This window comes from Ciconia boyciana, chromosome 1, assembly GCF_034638445.1.
Source record: "Ciconia boyciana chromosome 1, ASM3463844v1, whole genome shotgun sequence".
Classification (NCBI taxonomy): domain Eukaryota; kingdom Metazoa; phylum Chordata; class Aves; order Ciconiiformes; family Ciconiidae; genus Ciconia; species Ciconia boyciana.
In genome coordinates, this window is record NC_132934.1 from 117,846,861 (window position 1) to 117,869,458 (window position 22,598).

The 22,598-nt window shown below is 42.9% G+C and overlaps 1 protein-coding gene across 1 annotated transcript in view; it reads left to right on the forward strand.

Annotated features, from left to right (window-relative positions):
- Positions 1-8,827, forward strand: part of MRPS6 (mitochondrial ribosomal protein S6) — a 46,935-nt gene extending 38,108 nt beyond the window's left edge. The window contains exon 3 of the mRNA XM_072846068.1: positions 8,198-8,827. Within this exon, the coding sequence (XP_072702169.1) occupies positions 8,198-8,378 (181 nt within the window). The 3' untranslated portion in view covers positions 8,379-8,827. The remainder of the gene's footprint in view (positions 1-8,197) is intronic.
- Positions 8,828-22,598: the final 13,771 nt, after the last annotated feature.

Genomic DNA, 22,598 nt, shown 5'->3' on the forward strand with positions numbered 1-22,598 from the left:
GTTTTACTCTTCCAGGCAGCTTTGAAGACCTCTGATCATACATATAATTGACTTGTTTCTTCTCAGGAAATTATATTCACTGAGCAGGTGGTGCATGTGCATTGAGGGTATATTGAAACAAATTTAGGTCTTTCTCTTAAATGCATCTCTTGGCAGAAAACACCCTCCTTTTTTTAGAGACCTAATATTGACAGCTTTTGCATTTAAGTAATTATGAAAATAGTATGTTTCAGGAACTGTGTGGATGTCTGAAGAATCAAACTTTTAAATTACTGGTTTACTGATATTTTAAACTGAAGTTGAATTAGGTACTAATTCACATTTATGGTATTCATTGCCATAGTAGAAGATTAATATTTTGTTTTTAAAGTATTTAAGAGCGTGATTCAAGTAACATTTCACAAAATTGTTACAAATACTATTCACCTGATAGATGAATAAAATGTGGCAAGGACACGTTGGTTCCAGTACAGGTTAGGTATGTAAATTTTGTTGAGGCATTGAGCCTGAGTGACTTGTCCATGGCCACCATGTCTCTGAAAAAACAGTGGAAGAATGTAAATAAGGATTCCCAACTTTATATCCTAATAGCCAATGGATTTGTGCCAAATATTTTTCTACTAGCCACTACTTGTTTATAATTTTTAATGAGTTGTATCTAAATTGCTTTTAACATGGTGCATTTTTTAAAATATTGTATTACATGTGTCAGGAGGTGCTTATTTCTGGAACAAACAAAAGAGAACTGATTTAAATAAGGTGTGTACTAGTATTTGAATTCAAGGAATGTTAAACTCTGGATTTGTTGGCTGTTTAAGATGATAGAGAAGCACTGAATCCCTCAAAGCAGCTTTCAAATAAAGGGTCCAGACTGGGGCTGGGTGATGACATTGCAGAGCCATTGCTGCATATTTGGTCAGTGCTAAACTGGAGAATATTGCAACTGCTTGTAAAATGATAGATCTCAGTAGCACAGTCTGTGGGTTTGCACTTTGTGGCATACCTGTTTTCTTTGGCCTTGCCAGGCTATGCCTTAATCATATGCTTGTGACACTTCATGCTTCAGGGCATCAGATAAAGGAGGTGGTTTGGGGGACGTGGTTGGTATGTAGGATATTTTTACTTTAGGGGAGATGGTACAAGGGCGGCTGCAAAACAGCTCTTTAAAAAAATAAGATTCAGACACTCCTGTGGGAAGGTAATGGCTCAAACTTTTTGCAGACCCTGGAAGGAGCTACGACAGGGACTTTGGGGAGAAGAAAGTGGCCAGGTGTAACTGGGTTTTGAATACTGGATATCTTGCCATCCCCTAGAGATTTGTTGTTAGTGATTTTATTTCCCCCCTAAATGTTGCTTCCATTCTTATTTTTATCTTTGTTGTAGAAAAGATTATATACATCAGTCTGGTCAGTGCTCAGATTTAGTACGGTTTTGTAAATTGGTAGAGCACAGTGGCCTTTCCCTTCTACTTTGTTGTGTGTATGTGTGCACTTTTCCCTATTAAATCTACCTCTAATACAGTAATGTTTTTAGACCTTTCTCCCCACATTTTTATTATTTCATTTACTTTATTTGTGAGTTCTCCAGCTCAACTGTGCACGATTCTGATTATTCATAACAATTTCCGTGTTCTATTTGCCAGTTTTTCATTGCTTTGTTGTTTTTTCCCCTTTCAAATTTGATTTTGAAAAGATGGCAATTTTCTTTTGTTATTTGCTTGCTTCTCTCTTAATCTTTTTGTTTTGCTGTTCACTCCCAGTTATCTCATCAGCCCACTTGTTCTCTGAAATAGCAAACTCCTCAGGTCTTACTTTTGTTCTTGCTGAGTTGTATTTTGGGAGCTTATCTTAACATGTGCATGGGGAATTTTCTGCAAGAGGTGTGCAGGGATCCTGGCGATTGCCAGGGTCCGCTGGGGAGCACAGGGTATATACCGATAGCATCCAATGGGATCAGGAGTCAGAAAATCCAGGTTGCAGTGTTAAGTTGTGCTGTGGACTTGTTTGTGTGGTGGGGGAAAATGGCAAGGCAAGGAGGTCCTTTCCCAAGGACGCAGCATGATGAACTCCGCTTGGCTTCCAGGCCCTGCAGTGCTGAGATTACTCCCCAGGAGCTGGGAGCACCAAGCTTCAGTGCCGGCTTCCCCTCTGCTACTGCGGGGAAGGCTTGGAGACTGTCCTGGCCTTCCCACAAATCACTCCCACCTCCTCTGGGTGGTTTAGGGTCTGAAGCGGTTGGCCCTCCTGCAGGAGCACCTGTGTTTTGCCTTCATTATGTGGCACGTGACGTAACGTTGCTTGGCCAAAGTGCGTGCTCAGGAAAGGGGGCATGACTCTCGCGTTTCTTGGTGACTCGGTGGCCCAATGCACAAGAAATAGATAGTTATTAAGAGGAGTAATTCAGTAATTGAGCATCATGTTGTTTAAGAGATTTGAATATTTTGGGAACATATCTATGTAAATTACGTTACATGTTAAAACTTTCCCTCTTGCCTTAAAGTATCTGAGCTTAGGAACTGTACTTACACAACTTGTTTTTAAACAAGCAGCTTGTGGCAAAATAGTATTCCATGTGGACAAGAGATGCTGAAGTGTCTTCCAGTAACCCACGCTGTCTGGATACAATTTTATTTACTTTATTTGTAAGAATAAAATAATAGTTACCTGTCAGAACTGTTCTCTGGAGTGTTTACAAGTTTTAACAACCCTTCTCTTCGCTGCACCACCTAGTAAAATACAAACTATTGCATAGTTAAAGGACTTAATCCTGCAGATAAATGTACTGATGTGTTTAGCTTCACTCAGGTAGACTTTCTTGATGATTTTCATGGCTATTGAAGACCAAAGAGGAGGAAAGAAAAGCAGATGAAAGGGGTTGCAAGCTTTCCTTTCTTAATACCACCAAACTAAATTTATAGCTAATGCACAACCTGTGTTGTTTGTGTCTGGTCAGATTTTAGAACATCTTGATCTATTTCAGCAAAAAGGAGTTCTGGGTCTGTCATGCACTTGGATGAGAACAAAACCAGTTTGAACATTTGAGTATTATGCACATTTGTAGTATTTTCTGCTAAATTGATTGTCTTCTTCCACTAGATGGGGCTTTCTTCATTGATGAGTTGAACCATTAGTTTTCCTTAAAATGCTTTTGTCCACATGCACATGCATGTAAGTGTGCATGTGCCTCAGGTATCAGAGCCCTGAAATGTGTTTTTGTTTGTTTTGTTTTTTCTTTCCCCTCACCTTATCTGTGGAAGTGCAATTTGCAATTTTGGTGCTTTTCAGAAGAAATGGCATGGTGCAGTAGTTGGTGATGTTGAGGTGCCAGTATAATTTTCTGATGCACTAAATTCTGTAGCATCCTTGTTGTAAGCACATCGATTAAGTGTGATTGCTGCTTTTAAATAGTGGGCTTGGTGGGATGGGAATCAGTCGCCATTTTGGTGGTTTTTAAGCTGTGAATTATATAGAAGGCAGAGAAGTAACACAAGCAGAATTAATACTCTCTGTGTAATTTCAGCCCTGCTCATAACAATTTTGCAGACTTTTCAAATGCTGCCCAGTGAGCATGACTTTTCAAATACTCCAAAGATGTCAGGCTGCTTTCTCTTTTGCAATGTAACAGTATTTTTTTATTTTTCTGCAATGCTGCAAAATGTCTTTCCATTATTTAATTAGCTTAATAACAGGCATCTATGTATAGAATTCGGCAAATGAAATTTCTGAAGGCTATGGATGGTAAAATGTATTTTTCCACAAAGTACTTGCTCATTCTAGATTATTTGTGCCATTGCTGTGGCACAGGCTAGTTACTAAGGTACCAGCTTTTGGTTTTGATCTGGTACATCCCAGTTGCTGTCCTTGTGATTTTCAAGGGACGCCCATCTATTCCATACCTGTTTTTTAAAAGTTAAAGCAACACGTGTACTAGTCCTTCCAGGTACAAAATTACAATCCTTCTGAGCATGAACTTGCGTGCCTACCCTGCTGAGGAAGGGTAGCTACCACCAGAATGGAGAAGAAAAGCAAACTACCTCTCTTCAGAGCAACGCAGTGGTCCCAAAGATGAAGCGATCATTTAGGTAGCAAAACAATTTCATTTATATAGGATTACCTTAATGAGAACGAATGTCCAGCTGCTCTCACATGAGTGCTGCAGCTTGCTTTCCTCCAGGCGGTTTCCTGTTTCCCTGTTCAATGCTTCACCTCTACCTGTTAGTCAGAACATTTTCTTTCCTTTGTATCTTCCACCTCCCCACTGGGGAAGCTTACAAAGACTTACTGCCACTATGTAAAGGAGAAATTTAAGCATACAGACATTTTTTGGGCACAACCACGGGACCGCACAGCCTCTTCCAAGTCCACCCTACGTGTGCCTTTCCCACGGCTCCCCAGGCTGACAGAGTCGTATTCTAGGAGGATTTAAAAGTGAGTTTTGATCCAGGTGCTTTTCAGTGTTCTTTGAAGTCCTAGACTGTCCATTTGGAAGCAAAATATTTGAGTATCCTTAGGACTCAAAGTTCAAACAATTTCTGGCTTGAATATGTTAAAAAGCATAAATGAAACCTGTCTTTTTTTGCCCCTCCCCCATATGCAAAGGCATGTTCTTCTTTGTTTGAGATCGTATGATTTTTTAATTTTTTTTTCAGTTAATGCATTGTTTTAATATGTTTCAGTCTGTTCTCCTGTATTTAAATCATCCTTCTATTTACAGTCGAGCAGGATGACAAAAATAACTGTGGTCTCGTAGTGAATCAGTGGAATTTTCCTGCATTTCTCCCCTGATGACTCGGCTGACTCCTGGAGAGCCTAAATGCTTTTGCATTTTTGCTTGCAAGAATGAGGTGGTTTCCCTCCTGCATTCCTGTATTTTTCCCTATCTTTAAGTCTCGTTGGGATTTCGTTTTGTTTACTACAAAAGCAGTAGCTACAGCGTTGTGTATCAGGTCATAGATCACTGCCTGAAACGAAGGTTGCTGCATGCCTTATTGAGGGTGGGTTAAAAAAACCCCACGGCCTTGTGACAGCTAATGTAAATGTGTATATTTGGGGGGAAGGGGTTCCAGATCTCCTCAGGGATTGCATTGTCAATTGTGTTTGGTTATTGCTTTTGTAGCTGCTAGTTTCTTCTCTTTCTTTAATGAAGAAATAATATTTTTTACGCTGGCCCTCTTTTCCTTCTCTCTTTTTTGGCACAGGAAGGCAATCGTTGCTTGTTAACGTTGAAGAGCGGTGGCTGTTTTTAAAAAGTCGCGTTGTCCCCAGTTACTGCAGTTTTGTATTCTCAGATAAAATACCTATTCTGCGAGGAGTCATAAAGTATGCTGTAACAGCTCATCCTCCCATCCCCCCCCTTCTCCTTCAGTTATCAACAGTGCGTCAGTGGAAATTTCCACCCTTTGCTAATGTGAGAGAAAGCACAAAGTTGCAAAGCAGCCTTCGGAGAAAAAAAACTATTGCCGTTTTAGGAACACAATGAAAAGCAGCATATGACTTGCAAGCAGAAATGAAATGAAATTATCGAGAAATGGTGGGACTAAAATGGTGCGGCAAAGAGCACGGTTTGCAATATGAACAAATGCCCTTGCTAAGGGAAGGGGGCATGAAAGTGGTGGTGGATCACCAGGTAGAATTTCTCCCCCCATCCTCCTTTCTGTTAGTCGCAACTGTGGGAGAATTTGGAAGGCTTCTTCCCAAGGAGAAGAGTTAAGTGTCATCTGTTAAATTTACCAGTGGCTTTTAATGGCTTTAACAGAAAATATGACTTTCCCTTTTTAAGGGGCGTGCATCCTTCAGATGTTGCTGTGCAGTATTTCTAACGAATTGTCCAAGCTTAACTCCGTAAACTTTTAACCGCGTGGCATCTCTTAATTTTGAAGACCAGAAACCGGTAGGCAGTTCAGTTTTCCAAATATATTGAGCCGAATCCTGTTCCCCATTGAAGCCTGTGAGGGTTTGCGAGGAGGACTGAGCCCACCAGAGTTCCTCCAAATCCTTCTTGAGGCAAGTTATTCCTGTAGCTCTCAGTAGCTCTGCTGCAGTCAGAGGAGCAGCACCTTCGCTGACGTGACCTGGCACTGGTCCCTTGGCTTCAGTGACGCTCGGCCACAGCCCGCACCAGGTGGGCATCTCTTCTGGAGGACTCGTTGCTTCAGTACAGGCTGCAGGGAGATTTTTTCCATCGGACCCCTCAGATATCAGAATTCAGTGCTTCAGTCTGGTTTTTCTGAAAAAGACTTCAGAGCTGAATTGTGGCTATTCAGATTTTCAGGACTGGGATGTCTGGCTAAGGAGAATTTTCCTCACCGTGTTTTCCACGGGTGGATTCCACCCCTGTGCAGTAATCCAGCACACGCTGCTTGAGTCATTCCTGGCCCGATGGGTCTGCTCTGTGTGTAATATTTTTGATGTAACACGTTTAGTTGGATGAAACTGAACTCCATGCAGCATGAAGAACATGAGTGTGTCTGTTGTCCATGACCCCATCCTCCCGTATTTCCCGTTCAGACTTGGAGTTCAGCTTCTGGTCTTGGGGACTTACCATTCAAGATTACCTTTATGAAGGTGGACTGTGAAGTGCAATGCTCACGCTATAGTTGACTTAGTGACAATCCATACCTCTTGCAGAACAAATTCCTCTGTTAGGTACAGTTTTAAAATCAAACTGGGATGCTTGATCCTGCTTGAATGTGACTTCATTTAAGGGGTATCATTTTCAGGTTATACCGATGCTTCATGGGGAGGTGTGTTTGAGTGGACTAGGAGGAAAGGGGAGCTTTAATAAGAGGCTGCGTAAAGATTAAAATGAAATAGCTAGGTGGGAAGTGCTGTGCTGTGCATTTAGCCTTTATAAATTACTGCTAGTCTTGGAAATGAGGTGAGTGGTTAGTTCTCTTCAGTAGGATTTCTGAGACAGTTGGGTTGTCTTTTTACTATACTATAGTTAGTGCCATGCCAAATGCAGACAAAGCTATTAAAAAAGTGTTCTGGTTACAGCTCCATTGACAATGCTGGTTCATTCACAGCATTTCAAGGGAGGAGGGATGGCCAGTGACATGGCTCACTCATTTTTTTGCATTAGTATGATGGCTGGCACTAGGTTGCTTATAACTTGCAGGAACAATAGACATAATATTGCTTAATAATTTAAGGTACACCTCATGTTAAGAGATGGGACCTGAATTTGCATATCTGAGATTAAGTTAATGCACAGTATGTAGTTGTGTCTCTTGTCTGAAATGGGGCTCATGAAGTGCAGTAGACCTCTTCGCTTTCTTGGGTGTACTGGAGTTTTAAAAGCCTCTTGCAAAATTATAGTTGAGGTCATGAAGAAGGTTCAGTTCTTCAGCAAAGGAGTTTATTGCAGAAGTGACCTCAGTGACCTAAGATATTAATGGGGAGCAACGTCCTTCTTCCTGTAGGTAGGTGGTTGCCTTTTTCTTTATAGATGTCAAAGATAGCTGTGTGGTGGACACGAAGTGCTTACCTGGAGCAGTGCGTTTTATACGTGCTGTGCATGTGTGGAAGTAAGACCTTTTCAGTCCCGCCAAGGTCAGCACGACAGAATGCTCGTCAAGTGCCAACTGCGCAAGTGGGCATTGCCTGTATGTGGCTTCAGCTTCCACCCTCACATTGAAAATTTAAGATGTGTTCACATCAGAGATGTGCCTAATTTGGGATAAGTCCATCTCCTTGGGTTTCTTCTGCTGGTTTGTTTTCATTTCCATTCAGCTCCGAAGCAGAACTTTAAAGGAAGAAATGTGCCTGTATGTATATAAGCTTGAGATGTTTCCCACTGGCATCTGTTCCGCAAAGAAGCGATGCTGTGAATTTGAAGAAGGAGAATGCATGTTGTAACTGAAATGAATGTGCCACCCTACCTTTTTTTTTTTTTAAGACTATTCAAATCAAGGTGTGGAAATGAATGGAACAGGTACAAGAAGAGTAAGCTCTCTTTAATCTCCTTGGGTAAGCAGTGCTGTACAACAAAGAAAAGTTCAGGCTGAGCCTGCTTCAATTGAACTTTCCTTATTTGAAATCAAGATAATACTGAGCTTTTATTTAAAACAATTCTGGTACCAAAATGTAAGAAAAAATTAGGAAGTTTCATTTAAGAAATCCCACAGAACAGTTATTTGAATTAAAGTTGTTGCAGTACAGGTATTTTTTTTTTATTGTGTGTATGTTTCTCATTGCAGGTATTTTTTGATAGACTTAGAGGGCCCACCTTCGATTGTATCGACCATGATGGATCATTTAGGACGTGATATTGATGTAATTAGACGTGCTTTTATAAAGCATCCTCTATCAAAGACAGAAGAATGCAGTGGCATAATCCCAGTCAACTATGAAGATAAACTAATTGCCAAGAAGAAGTGACTATTCTAAATAGCATGTTTGAAACTTTTAAAAAACTTTTTTATTCCTGCTTTGGAAAACAATTGTCATAACTAATGTCTATCAAAAATAATCGGTTTTGGCCATGTTCTGTGTGGTATAGTACACTATCCTAAGTTATTGTAACATTTGAGGTTTCTTTTTGTTTCAAGTAATTTGAATAGACTTAATCTGTATGCTTATCTTGATATTTGACAACTCTGAAAATTGATTTTCTTTTCTCTTAGAGCATTACATTGATAATGAAGATTTATCTATCATCAGAATGCTAAAAATAGCATTCTTTTCTAAAGGCAGATTACTTCAGAATATGTATATTTACATAAGAGATTAAGAAGTCTACAGTGTAAATATAGCAGTATAAGATGTGATTTGTTGGAGGGGGTTTTTTTGCTTGTTTTTGGAAAAAGGTAATAAAAGTGTGATTAAAAATAAAACTTGACTCATTTCTTAAAAGCAGAAAAGGTACAAGAAAAAATAACTTACAGTGCCAAAAGACACGTCATACTTCTTTCTTTAAGGTAATAACTCTGTTCAAAGTACAGGTAAAAAATTATTCTCTATAGAAAAGGCCAGAAACTTCCAGGTGGCAGGTTAGAGAATAACCATGCTTATATATGAACAGAATAATAAAAGATGCTTTGTTTTACCATCAGCTAGAGCCAGATGGACATTTCAAACTGAGAAGAATGTCAGGACAAAGGTCTCAACGTATATTTTGTCTTTCTTTTGCTCTTGTAAAAAGGAGGAACAGCAATGCATGTGAATGATGACATTAATGTAGTACGACCTCCTGCAGGTCTGACATAAATTTGGTAGTTTCCAGAGGATCTCCATATTTCCCCCATGCTACTGAAGGAATGCACTGGCCGTTTCTCCCAGCTAAGGAGTATGCGTGTAACTTCTGTAGAAAAAAAGTAAGTTGAGACATACGTTGTTAGGCAAAGAGGATGTTCTTTACCTGAATAAGCTTCATCTAGAAGCTGCCTGCCCCGGCACTCCAGTGTTGTATGTTGCCAAAGGGAAGGCCAGTCTGGAGGCCAAGGTCAGATTCCGAGAGACCTGTGACAAGCTGCTCTCTAGGCTGCTGTTTCATGAGTTTGTCTGTTCTCTTTCAGGGAGGTAGCTGGCTCATTTTTTGAGGGGGATGCTGCTTTTTTTTTTGCTTTTTTTTTTTTAGATACAGAACTTCAGGGGAGGAAGAAACGAGCGTTTCTTCTGTGTATCTTCTTTTTTAAGGAAAAAGTGAATTAGAAAAATGAAAGAGGAAATTTTCTTTCTGTACGTCTTTATTCAGGAGACATGAATGCGTGTGTGTTTGTGGTTTTGGTGGTGTGTCCTGTATGTGTCATCCCCATCCTGTCCCCCGGGTTTTCTTTTTCTGTTTTTAAATCTGCTTTTCTTTTAAGAACAGACTGTCACATTTTGTCTCTTCTTTCGTGGAAGAAATGTTGGGAGAATAGAGAGAACGCACTACATGTCTACTGAAGCTGGATCTATATTAGGTGTGCCTTTTTTTTTGGTAGGTACGGCCAGTTTCGATCCTGTGGTTGCTGTGTGCACTGGTGCCTGCTCCAGGCAGAGCTTTTCTTATCAATGATTTTTTGCTTGTAGGACAGACCTTCCTTCCATACAGGTGTGAGCTTAGCCAGGAGGAGCCGTAGGTTTGTAAGTCTATGCTACGGGTTTGGCTCCCTGAGCCGCCCTTTCTGGTGGGCTGCTGAAAATTCAGATTTGCAGCGTAGAAAGTGCAAACTATGAGTAGGGAAATACAGAATGCCTTAAAGAATGTGTTTTACTCAAAGGTTTCTCAGAAGGTTTTCTTAAATAGGAAGTGCCCAGAAAGCCTGTAGTTTAAAGTCACTTTGCCTCTGGCTAGGACTTCGGGCCCTAGATTTCATTTGAGTAGAAAGGAGAATATACAAGCTTTCAGCTTCACACAATGAAGATGATTGTCAACAGAGGCTGTACACATATAAATGTTGTATGTTTGTCTTTATTCAATTTCCTTTAGCGTAGTATTAAATTTTGCATTTAATTTGTTCCAATTTCTAGGTTGATGCCTGCATTCAGTAGGAAAATCCTAGATGCTCATTAGAGATGAGCCCATCAGCTGATTTTCAAATACATGGCATTATTTGTTGTGAATTAGGACCTTTGGTGAGTCAGACATTCATGCCCGTTTTCTGTGGGGCCCATTTCTGATCTTAACAGAAGATTGATGGATGTCAAGAGCAGAAGACTTAAGCTCCTGAGTCCAGCTCATCCCAAGAGCAATCAGCCGGAGCGCACCTCTCGGAGCCTCAGCTGATCCCAAAAAGATACAGCAGTGCCGGCTCTGAGGGAAAGTGGTCTCCAGTAGGCCACAAAACAAGGCGTAAGGAGATGTTACCAAGCCTGTTTTCCTGTCTTCTGAAGTACTGAATATGCAAAGGGAGTGACTGAAAGTCATCTTTGCCTTTGGGATAGAAACTCTGACCGCTGAAACCAGTGGCCACAAGCAGAGCTGCGCTTGCTGGACTGGTGCGTGGTTACATAAGCACTGGTGCTTTCTCAGCAGCAGGATTTATTTATAAAAAGTCTGCTGAATAGCTGGCTCTCAACTGGATGTACTATTTTCTTCATAATTGATAGTTTCTAATATGAACTTTTTTTTTAATAGGGGGTGGGGTGGGGGAGGCTAAGGAAGGAGTCTTGGGTTGCAATTTGTTTAGCCCAGTCAGCCACCCAGACTGGTAGTTAGCTATTTTGGGAAGCTAATGCATAACAGTGTGCGCCTTCTCTCTCAATAGCTGTAAACGCAGGAACGGACACTGGAGTATATCAGAAGATTTGAGCAGTTCTGGGTTTGAGCAAACAGTCTTGAGTTGTGCCATGGAAGAAAGCGAGTAACTGTACCCTGAATGGTCATAAATTCTCTCTGCAGAGGAAGGGAAACCTTAGCATGACTTTCAGGTGCCTTTGCCTTTTTGATCGTAGATAGCTGGTTTGTCTCACTGGGCTGTAAGCAACTCTTGATCTCCAAGAATAAAATTTCAGAACGCTATGTGGTGTCGCTGGAAAGCCAGAAGAGTCTGTGCAGCCAAACCATGGCCAAATACCTAAAATGTCAAACTCCATTGGCATTCCCAAAGGCCTAAACAGTTTGAATACCAGTACTTTAAATTTTGTTTACTAAAGAATCTGATAGTGAAGCTCTTCAACCCTTCCTTAGATTATGGTCCCAAGTGTATAAAGTAAGTAGTTTTATGCTCCTAGATACTCTGGTTTTCTTGTTTGTGGATTGCGGAGAAACACTGAGTTGGGTAAGTATTAAAATAACAACTGGCAGTTTTCCTGGCTCAGGAATGTTTTCTCCGTCTTAACCTTCAGCAAACAAATGAGCACAAGTGGTTTTATGGTGAAGATCTTAGGTATGTCTTCAATCACTCTCTTTTCCTGATAGCCTCTCTCTCCCTCAGCTGAATCTTGTACTCTGGAGGTTTCTTCAGCAGAGTAAGGGCTCTGCACTGTCAAAGCACTCGGCACTCTGCTTGCAAAGCACTCGGCGTGGCCACTGGCTTGACCCCAGGAGGTCTGTGCATGCAGTGATTTGCTCCCACGGACCCAGAGCCTGTGCATCTTCCGGACACCTGACTAGTCTGTCAAAATCCTGTTTGTTGATAGTGTGAGCTTAAAGAATTTCAGGTTCTTCAGTGTCAGCAGAATATTTCTGTCACTAAATGTTTTAATGGCACTCTGAAAATCATCTTCCAGCTGGACTTCTACTTAGGAGTAAATTGTTGGAGTTGCAGGCTGAGCTGGGTACAACAAATGCGCAGGGATGTATTGCTTTGGAAATCATCCGAGGAGCAGTTAGAATGGCAACAGTCGACATGACTCATGGGCTCCTACTGTTGAATCTAGGCTTTGATCACTGAAATGCATCACCTGTCACTTAATGAGATCAGTTTCTGTTTAGTAAGTTGCTACACTCTGTTATGAAGGAAGACTTTGAAATTTAAAGCAGTCCTGTTGGAGTCACAGAAATTTCTCTTAAGGCATGACCAGTCTGCCACGCATTATTTCTGCTCAGAGGCTCCTAGGATCTGTCCAGCACTGCCAGTGTCTCCAGCATAAATGTTCAAGAATTGTAAGGCAACCTGCCCCAGATATTTTGAACTCGTGGCATGTAATCATGGGCTTAAAAATAATGAGTATTGTTTAAAATGTGAGGTTCTTTTTATTGGCCTTTCAGATTTTATGATTCACTTTTTTCGAACTGTGTTGCTGGCACGATTTTCACGTAACATCTGACTGAAGAGCTCTCAGAAAAACACAAGCTATAGCAAATGAAATGCTTGATAAATTCATTGGGACTGGTGCTATGTCCCTCCACCCACTGAAACAGAACAAGGGAAATTGAAAAGGGAATCTTTATTGTGTCCTTTCCTAGAATTCTGAGGTTCAGATAGGATAACAGTGAGAATTGATGTGGAGTCAAAACGTGCATTTTCCCAACTGCTGCACGAAGGGAAGATTAAAAAAGCATTACTCTCCGTGACCTACGTAATGTGTTGCTTTCTTAGTGCTGCTTCAACAGACTTTTAAAAACACGCAGGCTGCAGCTGGTGGACTACCTTAGGCTAATGCTGCCTCTCTTTGCACAGCTATTTGTGCAATGCTGCGGAGGAGTGGGAGAGTCGCCACTTACTGAATGCTGGTTAAGAGGGGGAGTGATGCATTGACACATTCCACTTCTGGAGTATTCAAGGTTGCCTTCTAAAAGCATTTTTAATGGGAGGTAATGCTCACTGTAAACCTGGGAGAGTTTTCATCTCTGGTTTTTTTGCATTGTATTTAGGCTGCCAAGTCAACCTTGTTTGGAGAATGCTAACTGGCACATAGAAAATCTGCCTTACTAAAATCTTCAACACTTTTATGTTGAGGATAGTTTTGGGGGACAGTGCGGCTCTACTGAATCAGTAAGAGGTCTCTGGCTGAGTTCTGTAGGAGCAGATGTATCCTGACAGTACGATGGACTTTCTCCCAAGGGGAATCCTTTAGCCACCTTAACAGGGTTTGCAGACTCATGAACTTCTGTAGATGAAGACTCACATGACGCTTCCATGCAGGGGCTGGTTGGTGCACCTTGGAGAATGCCTAACATGTGCAAGGCTCTCACGGAGCTTCTGACTGTGGTAATGAGGTAAGTTCAGCTCAATTTTCTGCTGAGGGCTGATGTGAAAGTTACATGCAGGGAGAAAAAGGCTTTAATTTTGAGTTTCCCTTCACAATTCACCTGGAAGCAGCAGTGGGGTGAGGCAGGGTGGAGGAGGCTTGTTGTATACTCAGTGTTCTTGCAGGCTGTCTGCTCCACTGTTTTTTGTATGTGACGAGGAGAATAAAATGTCATATATAATCTGTTCCGTCTATATGCATTGGTACCTGGGAGATACATGACTGAGGAAAATGCAAAGAGCAGGATCTTTATTATCTTATTAATGCATGGGCATCATTCCCATTCTCTTGGTCAGTGAGTGGGAATGTTGTGAAAGAAGTACACTCACTCCTTAAATGTCAAGGAGGTAGGCACCTTAGAAGTGCTAGGATCCTTAGCACTGGGCTGGAGGGGTGAACGGGGCCAAGCATCCTGTTCAACAGTAAGTGGCTGCAGCCATGGTCATAACGGACCACACAGTGAACAGTGTGATGGAGAAGGGTGTCAAAGGAGTAGAGGGTCTGCATGGAGAAGCTGAAGGGACCCACGCTAAGTACAGGCCACAGAGGTGTGTAGGAATGTTGGGGGGATAAACCAAAGTGCATCTCCCCCTCCTGCCCTGAAGCGATCTGTGTGTTTGCACAGAGGAGTACTGGAAGCAGCTGGTGGGTATGGGTCTGTGCCCAGCATGCTCAAAAGTGTAGACACAAGACTTGTGCTGCATCAGCATGCTGGAGGAGAATCAAACCAAAATTGTTTGATCCTCCAACTTGCTAACTGTGAGGCAGGGCAGGATATTGCAAGTTGTACCAGCCACTGGAAAGTGCAAATGGTTTGCTTTAGTAATCCCTGTAATCCCCTATAAATAATGCCCTCCCCTATACTGATGAAAAAAATTGCATTACAGCTACACCCAGCCAAAAGGGAAAAAATAAATGAAACAAAAAATGAACTGGTGCACTCGTGATGCTGGTCAGATTCATCTGAGCCACATTAGGAGAGCTTAGGATTCCTGCCAGAGAAAGGAGGACTATCATCAGGAAGAAAAATCTGCATCATCTTGGGCTGGAAAAGTAATTTTCAAGAAACTCCAGACCCCAAGACTTTGTTTGTTATGCAGGATGCAGCCTGAGCTGGAAGGTGGGGGATTAGTATGTTGGGTCACGTGCAGCTACTCGTTCATGGGGACTTTCACCCTGGGGTTCCTACACTGACTGGCCTCCTGGTCAGTAGTGGCTGCCCCCACTTTGATGTGGTAGCTCTTCCATGTTCCACGTGCACAGAGAAATCACTACTGGCTTTCTCTGGCACCCTCTAAGCTTCGCTGAAAAGTGATTTAGTGGATCAGGAGATCAAGCTGGGTTTCTCTCCCTAGGCTGGATACACTGGCAGAGCTGCTGAGAGTTATTTGCACTGTGACTGTAGGAAACTATTCTCTGGTTAGAGAATTGCAAAAGGACCGTCAACTGCTGGCTGATGGGCCCAAGATTTTTAAAAGATGTGTGTGTATTTGTTCAATGTACACTTAGGTGCTTGGGGTTGCCCTGAGATCTTACAGTGTCTCAGGCTGTGCTTTGGGCTGCAGTCCACAGGAGTTGCCTGTGATTGACAGAGCTGACAGTAATGCCCATTTGATGGTCCTTGGATATGCCATAGGGGTTATGGAGTGCATGGAAAGACATGGCTAGTGGGTGCTGGTACTGCACCTGCCTTTCTCCTTCCTCCTTCCTGCTCTCCTGCAGGAAGTCCACCATCCTCTGCTACCCCTGCCCAGAGACTGCCAGCTCAGCCGCCCAAACTTCTCATGAGACTTGGGCTTAAATGTTGGTGGCAAGCCAGAATGAGGTGTGGGCAGGTGGCCTGTGGCAGGGATCAGGGGTGTCACAGCTGCTGGTAAACGGGTCTCCAGGCCAGAGCTGGAGTCACTTAATGGATCTTCATGTTGCTTCCTCCATCCCCAAGGGATAAGTGCATCACCTTGGTTGGACTCGATAATCTTAAAGGTCTTTTCCAACCTAAATGATTCTGTGATTCTTTGACCTGGGGTCTCTGTGTGCCGGGAGGTGCATTCCCACACCAGGCAGCTGGTGCCTGCCTGAGTTGGAGACAGCACTGGGTGGGCTTGTCCCTCTGCAGCACCCTGGCTTTGCAGCTTAGGTTCTAGGGTGAGTGGAGAGGGCTTGTCTGGGACAGGGAGGATGGGGAGCAATAGCCTTGCATGCGACAAAATGGCCCGTGCGTGCGGTGCTGTGCCCAGAGGCTTGCTGTGCCAGCTGGCGCTGCCTGGGCTCTGCATGGGTGGAAGAAGTCCGTGGGCCTGGTGGCAGGACAAATAGCAAGTGGGACTTGCCCCTCGTGCCGGAGCTTCCTGCAGTCCCCCAGGCACTGGTGTGCTGGCTGACGTGCGACCTCGGAGGAGACACGCTGTCTGTGGTGGGGCAGGGAGCAGTTTGGGTGTGCAGTGGTTTGGCTGGTGCTGTGTTATCCTGCAGGTGCATAAGGGGTTTGGGCAGCTCTGGGAAAGCCACTGATGAGGTTCCCAGCCCTTTGTACCAACCAAGGGGCTCTCGTGGCATCCCTACAGACAGCCTGGCGTCAGGGAAGAGGTGCCAGGAAGCACGCCGACAAGGCAGTGTAGACGCAGCCCATCTTTCCAGTTGAAGAAGGCTGCAGCAGGTTTCTCTGAAGGCTTTCTGTGCTCAGTGGGTGAATCACTGCCGAGAAGTGCGGCACTTCTTCTTGTGTAGGTCTGTGCTGCTGGCTTCTCCACAGCCTCCGCCGACACTGAGTAATCACTCGGAGACAAGTGGGGCCGATGACTGTGAAGAGGATTGTAAATCACAGCATTATAATCGCTCCTCCACGTGACATTCTTCTTGACCTCTGGGAACTCTAAAACCAGCTGTGGTCTAAAACCCCCGGTTAATTGCATTGTGAAGAGCAAGAGCCCCCTCTGAGTGTTATTATGATTTGAATTACATGGTCCTTAAACGCTGGCATTTACGAAAGTACAATAGTGGTCTTCCTCATGTGAGAATCCACAGAAATGTTATGGGTTCTTTTAATGGTAAATGTGGCCAACCCACTGAAGCCAGTTGGAGTCCATGGTAGATGGTTTTACCAAAAGTATTTGCTAAGGTATTTTTGTGAGGATGAAAATTAAGAAGTCCAGATGGTCATCAAGGTATCTCATTCTTGCAAACACATGCACATGCTTTGTTTTATTCCTATGTCATTGATTTCTCCTTGGATCTGGGGGAGAATGTGTGTTTACTTTGCTTGCCCTGTTGATTTCAATCTGACTGCTTACTTGCACAAAGCTAAGCGCATACTTGAAAATTTGCAGGATCAACAACTTGCTCACTGTCATCCAGGTCCAAAAATCAGAGCTTTCTGCACAGTTCTCCTAAAAGATTTCTAACAAACATTTATTGAAAAATAATAGGTCGGGTTTTTTTTTAAATCCTGAAAATAAAGTCTAGCAGCTTACTTGCATACCAGTTATTTCCTCATTCAGATGCCAGTTTTTCCTCAGACCTGGGTGAAAGTAAAAATTTTGGAAGATTTTACTCAGAGTTCAACTGTTTTGACTTTGATCAGTGCTAGCAACAGAGTTCTTGAAAAAAAAAAGAAAAAAAAAGCAACTCTTGGCAGAGAGAAGACTCTCTAGGTGGGCCAATTAACTTTAATGAGTTTTCTCCTCTTTGCTATGTGTGTCCGTTATTTGAAAATACCTTGTAGTGTTCAGTTGAGAGCCTTCTGGAGTTTATGGAAAGCCTGCTGGCTTCTCCAGGCTGGCGTGTTGTAGGCATGCTTAGGGAAAGATAAGGACTTTTTCCGACTTCAGATGAACAGATGCCATTTGTTTCTGGCATCTTTCAAAGTTCTGTCCCTTACTTGGAGGTTGGACAGAATTTCAATGAAAATGCCTGAATCCTCTTTTTTCCTTTGTCCAGTTCTTTGTAGGTTTTCTATAGTACTTTTTACTATAAAGAAGTTCAATTTTACTTTTTAATTTGAGCCTCATTGTCAGGAAACAAACCATTTCAAACAGGATATGTCAATTCTCTTTCTCTTGTAGGAAACTCTGCAGTTTGGAAGTACTTGCACTTACTTGACTTTCAAGCTGTTTCAGGTGTCTTTCTATAATTAGATTGATTTTCACATATTCTACATTTCTCTCATCTCTTCTTCAATCCATTCCTGAATTGATTTCTTCTCTTTTGAGTTCTTCTAATTGAGCACTTGTATCATTGTCCATGGCCAGTGAGCTCTTTGAGGAACTTTCTATCATGTCCTCTGCAGAGATTATGGAGGAGATCAGGTGAGGTGTACAGCAAGTCTTGAAGTATTTCTTTAGAACTGCACTCTCCTGGCTTCATAGCGTCATACACACCTTAAGGGCCAGAAGGTGCCTTAAATAATTTAGTTTAATTTACTGGCTATCACAGACTCTACTTATTGCCATACTCCAACCTGTTTTGAGTTGGCCCAACAAGTTTGGTTTGGCATAGGTTTTCTCCTGAAAGGTAGCCAAACTTCAAATGAAGATTTCAAGTGAAAGCTAATCTAGTCCCTCCTCTGGAGAGCCTCTTCGATGGATTAATCACTCTCACTGTAAAATATGAGTGTTGTTTCTGCTTGGCTTCCTACAACTTGCCATCTGTTTGAGCGAGGCAGGTTCCCACTTTTGGGTTTGAGAAATCCATGGATTTAGTTTCTGAAATTCATCTTCCCCTTGTCTCATGGACCTTAAAGAAAAAAAAAAAAGGGAAGATGGGATCTCTGGTTCTCCACTCTCCCAATGACATGATAAAAGCAACTGATCTCCTTTAATATCAAATATTGTTAAGGTAGTGCTTTTTAGATGCAGAGCTTTTCCAGATCTGCTCACTGTCTTTGCTACCGTTCATACTGTCTCTGGTATTGCTTTTGTAGACAAGCTTCTCCACATGCTCCACTGTTGGAAGAGTGAAAGAAGCACAAAGTGGAAGGTGTAAGCTCAGAGAAAAGGCAGCATGAGGCACTGTGCCTGTCACCTTCAGAAGCAGAAGTCAAGATGTGTTCATAAGAACACTTGTTTGTAAGTCTTATACTGCTCATGATTATATTTCTCCGATGTACAGCTTACCATTAGTAGGAACATTCTTTATGAGACATTTTGCAGGAAAAGTAATCTATATTTATATAGCTATTATGTTTATTTGTAGCTTTGTATATTTTACCAGCAAGTAAGTCTATTCCTTCCAAGAGCCTTTCCCTGGAGGATCAGTAGGAGGCAAGATATCTCATTTAACAAGAGAAAAAGGGAGAGAATCTGGGGAAATAACAGATACCAAACCTGGAGTAAGGGAAAGAGGGATGGCCAAACTTGATATTTTTCAGTTAAAAAAGGGAGAGACTTGAAGCAAAGGAAAATAATTAAATAGTTTGAGAAAACACTTGACTAAAAAAGCAAGTGGTCTAATCAGGAAGAAGACAATTCAAGAGAGAGTGAGGAAATAAATGAATTTTGGAAATAAATCATCCAAATTATGGCCTGGTACTCTTATATTTGATTTCCTAAGTTGTCTGTAAATTGTTTGAGATGATAGAAAGGTATAAACCCAGAAAATGTATGTGTAGTGTCTAGTTACTTTAGGCCATGTGTTCACACTTTGGCTTGAACTCCCTGTTCACACTCCCTGTGTGTTGGCTTTCCCTGGCCGTTACCTGGAGTGCAGCAGTTTGCTCTCTAGGGAGGAAAGGGTAGGTGTAGGAGGGGATTAGCTTACACTCAAGCTCTGCTCCTGTGGGCACTTCCGATGCTACCAGCTCACACCACCTACCCCTCCAAGCTCAGGTCTGGACTACAGGCCGGCCACCTTGACAGTGTGGACAAAGTCAAGGTGACGAGAGATGAAGATTTACTGCTACAGCTGAGAGATCTGCCTGACTAAGGTGGCCCTTGCGTGGTCCACTACTTCCAGTTTGCTGGCAAAGAACTTCATCAGCCTTCAGGACTGACTGCTGTGTATTTGGACTGGTGTGGCCAAGAAAACCCCTGTCCTCTGCAGATGGGGCTGCTGCAGGTTGGACTAAAGAACATAAGAACACAGAGCAAGGCCTGATGGCAAGAACCTGAATGGTCATAAAAGGCTAGGGTCTTGGTTTTATATCTAATAACCTGGTATCTGAACCTAGGAGAAACTCTCCTGCCTCAGATAACTGCCTCTTACACAGGAGACTCTTTCCTTACACTGTACTCTTGGCACTTTTCTGAAAGCTTAGGCTTGCTTACTTGGCTGGGAACAGATACTAGGGCTTTAGTTTCACCGTAAAACAAAGAGTTTCCAGCTGTTTGCCCAGCAGTAAGAAGTTAACCAAAATCTGGACACCAAAGCCTGTAAGCCAGGTTCTCATAGTCTTCTAATGCCTTCCCACAGTAACCTAGGTCTGTGTTTTCTGGCTTTTGTATTTACTGCCCATTCACTGTCTGTATGCCTAAAGCTCCCTGCTGGCATACACACACCTGCCTAGCATTTCAATCGTTGTATCGCGAGACTCCATTTCTGCACTGCTCTGCTCTCTGCAGCCAGCTGCAGAAGATGCTGTCCCAGTCTGCTGACAGTGGACCAGAGGATCACACTCTGGGTTGTAGCTAACTACAACAGGGAACATTCTCATGGAAGGGTCCCTCAGCTTCCATACTTGTGTGGAAAATTGCCTGGGAAGGGACTGGCATCAGGATCGTGTGAGAAGGTTGTAAGGCTGGAGAGTGCCCACTGCAAGGCAAGCAATCATAACTATGGGTTGTGTAATTCTCTGCCTACTAGCTTTTACTGCAGGGAGTTTGTCCCACCCTGAGTCCGTAAGCTGTTCACCCTGGGATATCTGGAATGTAGAGCCTCACAGGCATGCAGGCACTTGGCTTTCACTGGAACTCCTACCTACATAAGATATGTAGGGCCAGGACCTGAGCACCCTCTAAGTCCCTGCGTGAAATCTGGGTCAGTGCAGTCCCAGTATGGCCATGGATGTTTAGCTAAAAGGTGCATGCAGCTCTGCAGATGAATACTCAAGAGCTGCTATGTCCCAGCAAGGGCAATGAAGAATTGCTTCAGTGAATTAAATGAATGCTGTTACATTCCTTAAATTATCTCCTGGTTTGCACTGCTGCTTTAGAAAAAGGAACGGGCAGGAATGTGCTAATGTGCATGTGTGTTTATACAGTTTTGCAGAACCAGCTGAGTTTGTAAAACTCTTTGAAAAACACTTGGCGATGAAAGGCTGCATCTGAGCGTGTGTCATTGTAACCCATATGAGCTTTATAGACACACAGAAATGAAATTAACTGCTTATTTTGAAAGCAGGTGCCAGAGTTTCCCTTCATATAATGCTCTGTCATTCTCAGGTTGTGAGAAAAGTCCCTCTTGTTTCTCCTCGTCAACAACTGTGCTCAGGGTAAGAGTTGTAGGAAGATGTTATGACATGAACAAGTCTTCTCCCATCACACCACCACGTTTTAATGAAATGGTTTCCAGTTAAATCAGGGATGATATTAAGATACAGATCATGCATCCTCCAGCTTCAAAAGTTTATTTCCCCAGAGAAGATGTGGGGTTTTGTTGTCACTGCCAGATGCTGTCTCCGACCTTGGCCCGCTGCGGAGTCTGTCTGGAGCAGGTTCTTAAAATCCAATCTCGAGCACGGCAGGGGGCTGCTCCTGGTGATGAAGCTGTTTTCTCTTCTCCACTCTTCATTAGGAGAATTTCTTCCATTTATGTAAATGGGCTTCCTTACATCTCAGGCTCTCTGCAAGGTGGGGAAAGAGAGAAACTGAGCACCTAACGGACTCTGACTTGCTTCCTGCCAGCACCTTATGCTGTTCCCAGCGATAAGCATGGAGATGTTAATCCTTCACGTAAGAGCAAAGGGTGGCAATGGCCATGCCCATAAAGCCTCATGTCCACGTTGCTGCAGGGCTCGGCAGACAGCAGCAGGAGGGGGCCCTGGGCATGCAGCAGTTTTGGGGTGTGCTGAAAGGGGCAGCCATGATGTGAGTGATGCCTGTCTGGTCGCCTCCTGACAGTGGGGACTTTAGGAACTACCGTCTACCTGTTTGGACCCTGAATCTAAAATAACCCTTTATTATCTTTTATTTTTTTTAATTTTACCTCTTTTTCTTTTTTTTTTTAGTTGCTTAGGTCACCAGTTAGGTAAGTCCTGGCAGGGCCTGAGGGGCAGGTCGGGGCCTGGTGGTTCCTGGGGATGTAATGGCTGCCACGCACCACTGCGTGCATTGCAAATGGCGTGTCGAGGGCCCAGAAACCTGGGCCCTTTTTTTTTTTTGAAACCTAATTAAATAAAATCTGCCTTGCAGTTCAAGCAACAGAAATGCCTGAGTGCTCTCTGAAAAATGCCAATATCTCAGTGTGTTACTTCAGCATGGGCCCGCTGCTGGCTCTGAGGAGCTGACCGCCACGGCCTTATCTTCCAGGGGGACTGTGCCTCTGCGCGACTGCAGCTTGCGGGTGTTTTGCCTCTTTTCTGTGCTTTGCAGCTGCAAATTCCAGTTTTATATTTGCTCAGCGGTTTCGTGGATCCCTGTCAGGTTGCTGGAATGGATGGACAGCATTTCAGGCTTTTCCCTTTCGTTGCAGAGGCATCGGCAGAGCTAAAGATGTTACATAAGTACGTTTCCCTACAAATGAAAAAAGTCACAAAGAGGCCGTGCGTTGAATTTAGTTGTCTCGGCATTTTAAATGTGCTAGGGCAAATTACACTGGTATTATCCTAGTATATTCCAGGTCACCTGAAGGTTATTAGAGAAAAATTAGAGATAAGGCATGATTGTTAATTAGTAGTAACACAGAAGTGTTTAAAAAAACCAGAAGAATTTGGTATAATATATTTTTTTATAACTTCCTTCTCTTTGAGAAAGACATTTTCCAAGCCAATTTTTTTTTTGCTATTCTCACAGAAGTGGTCATATCAGCTTCAAAGAAAAATGCTTTCATCAG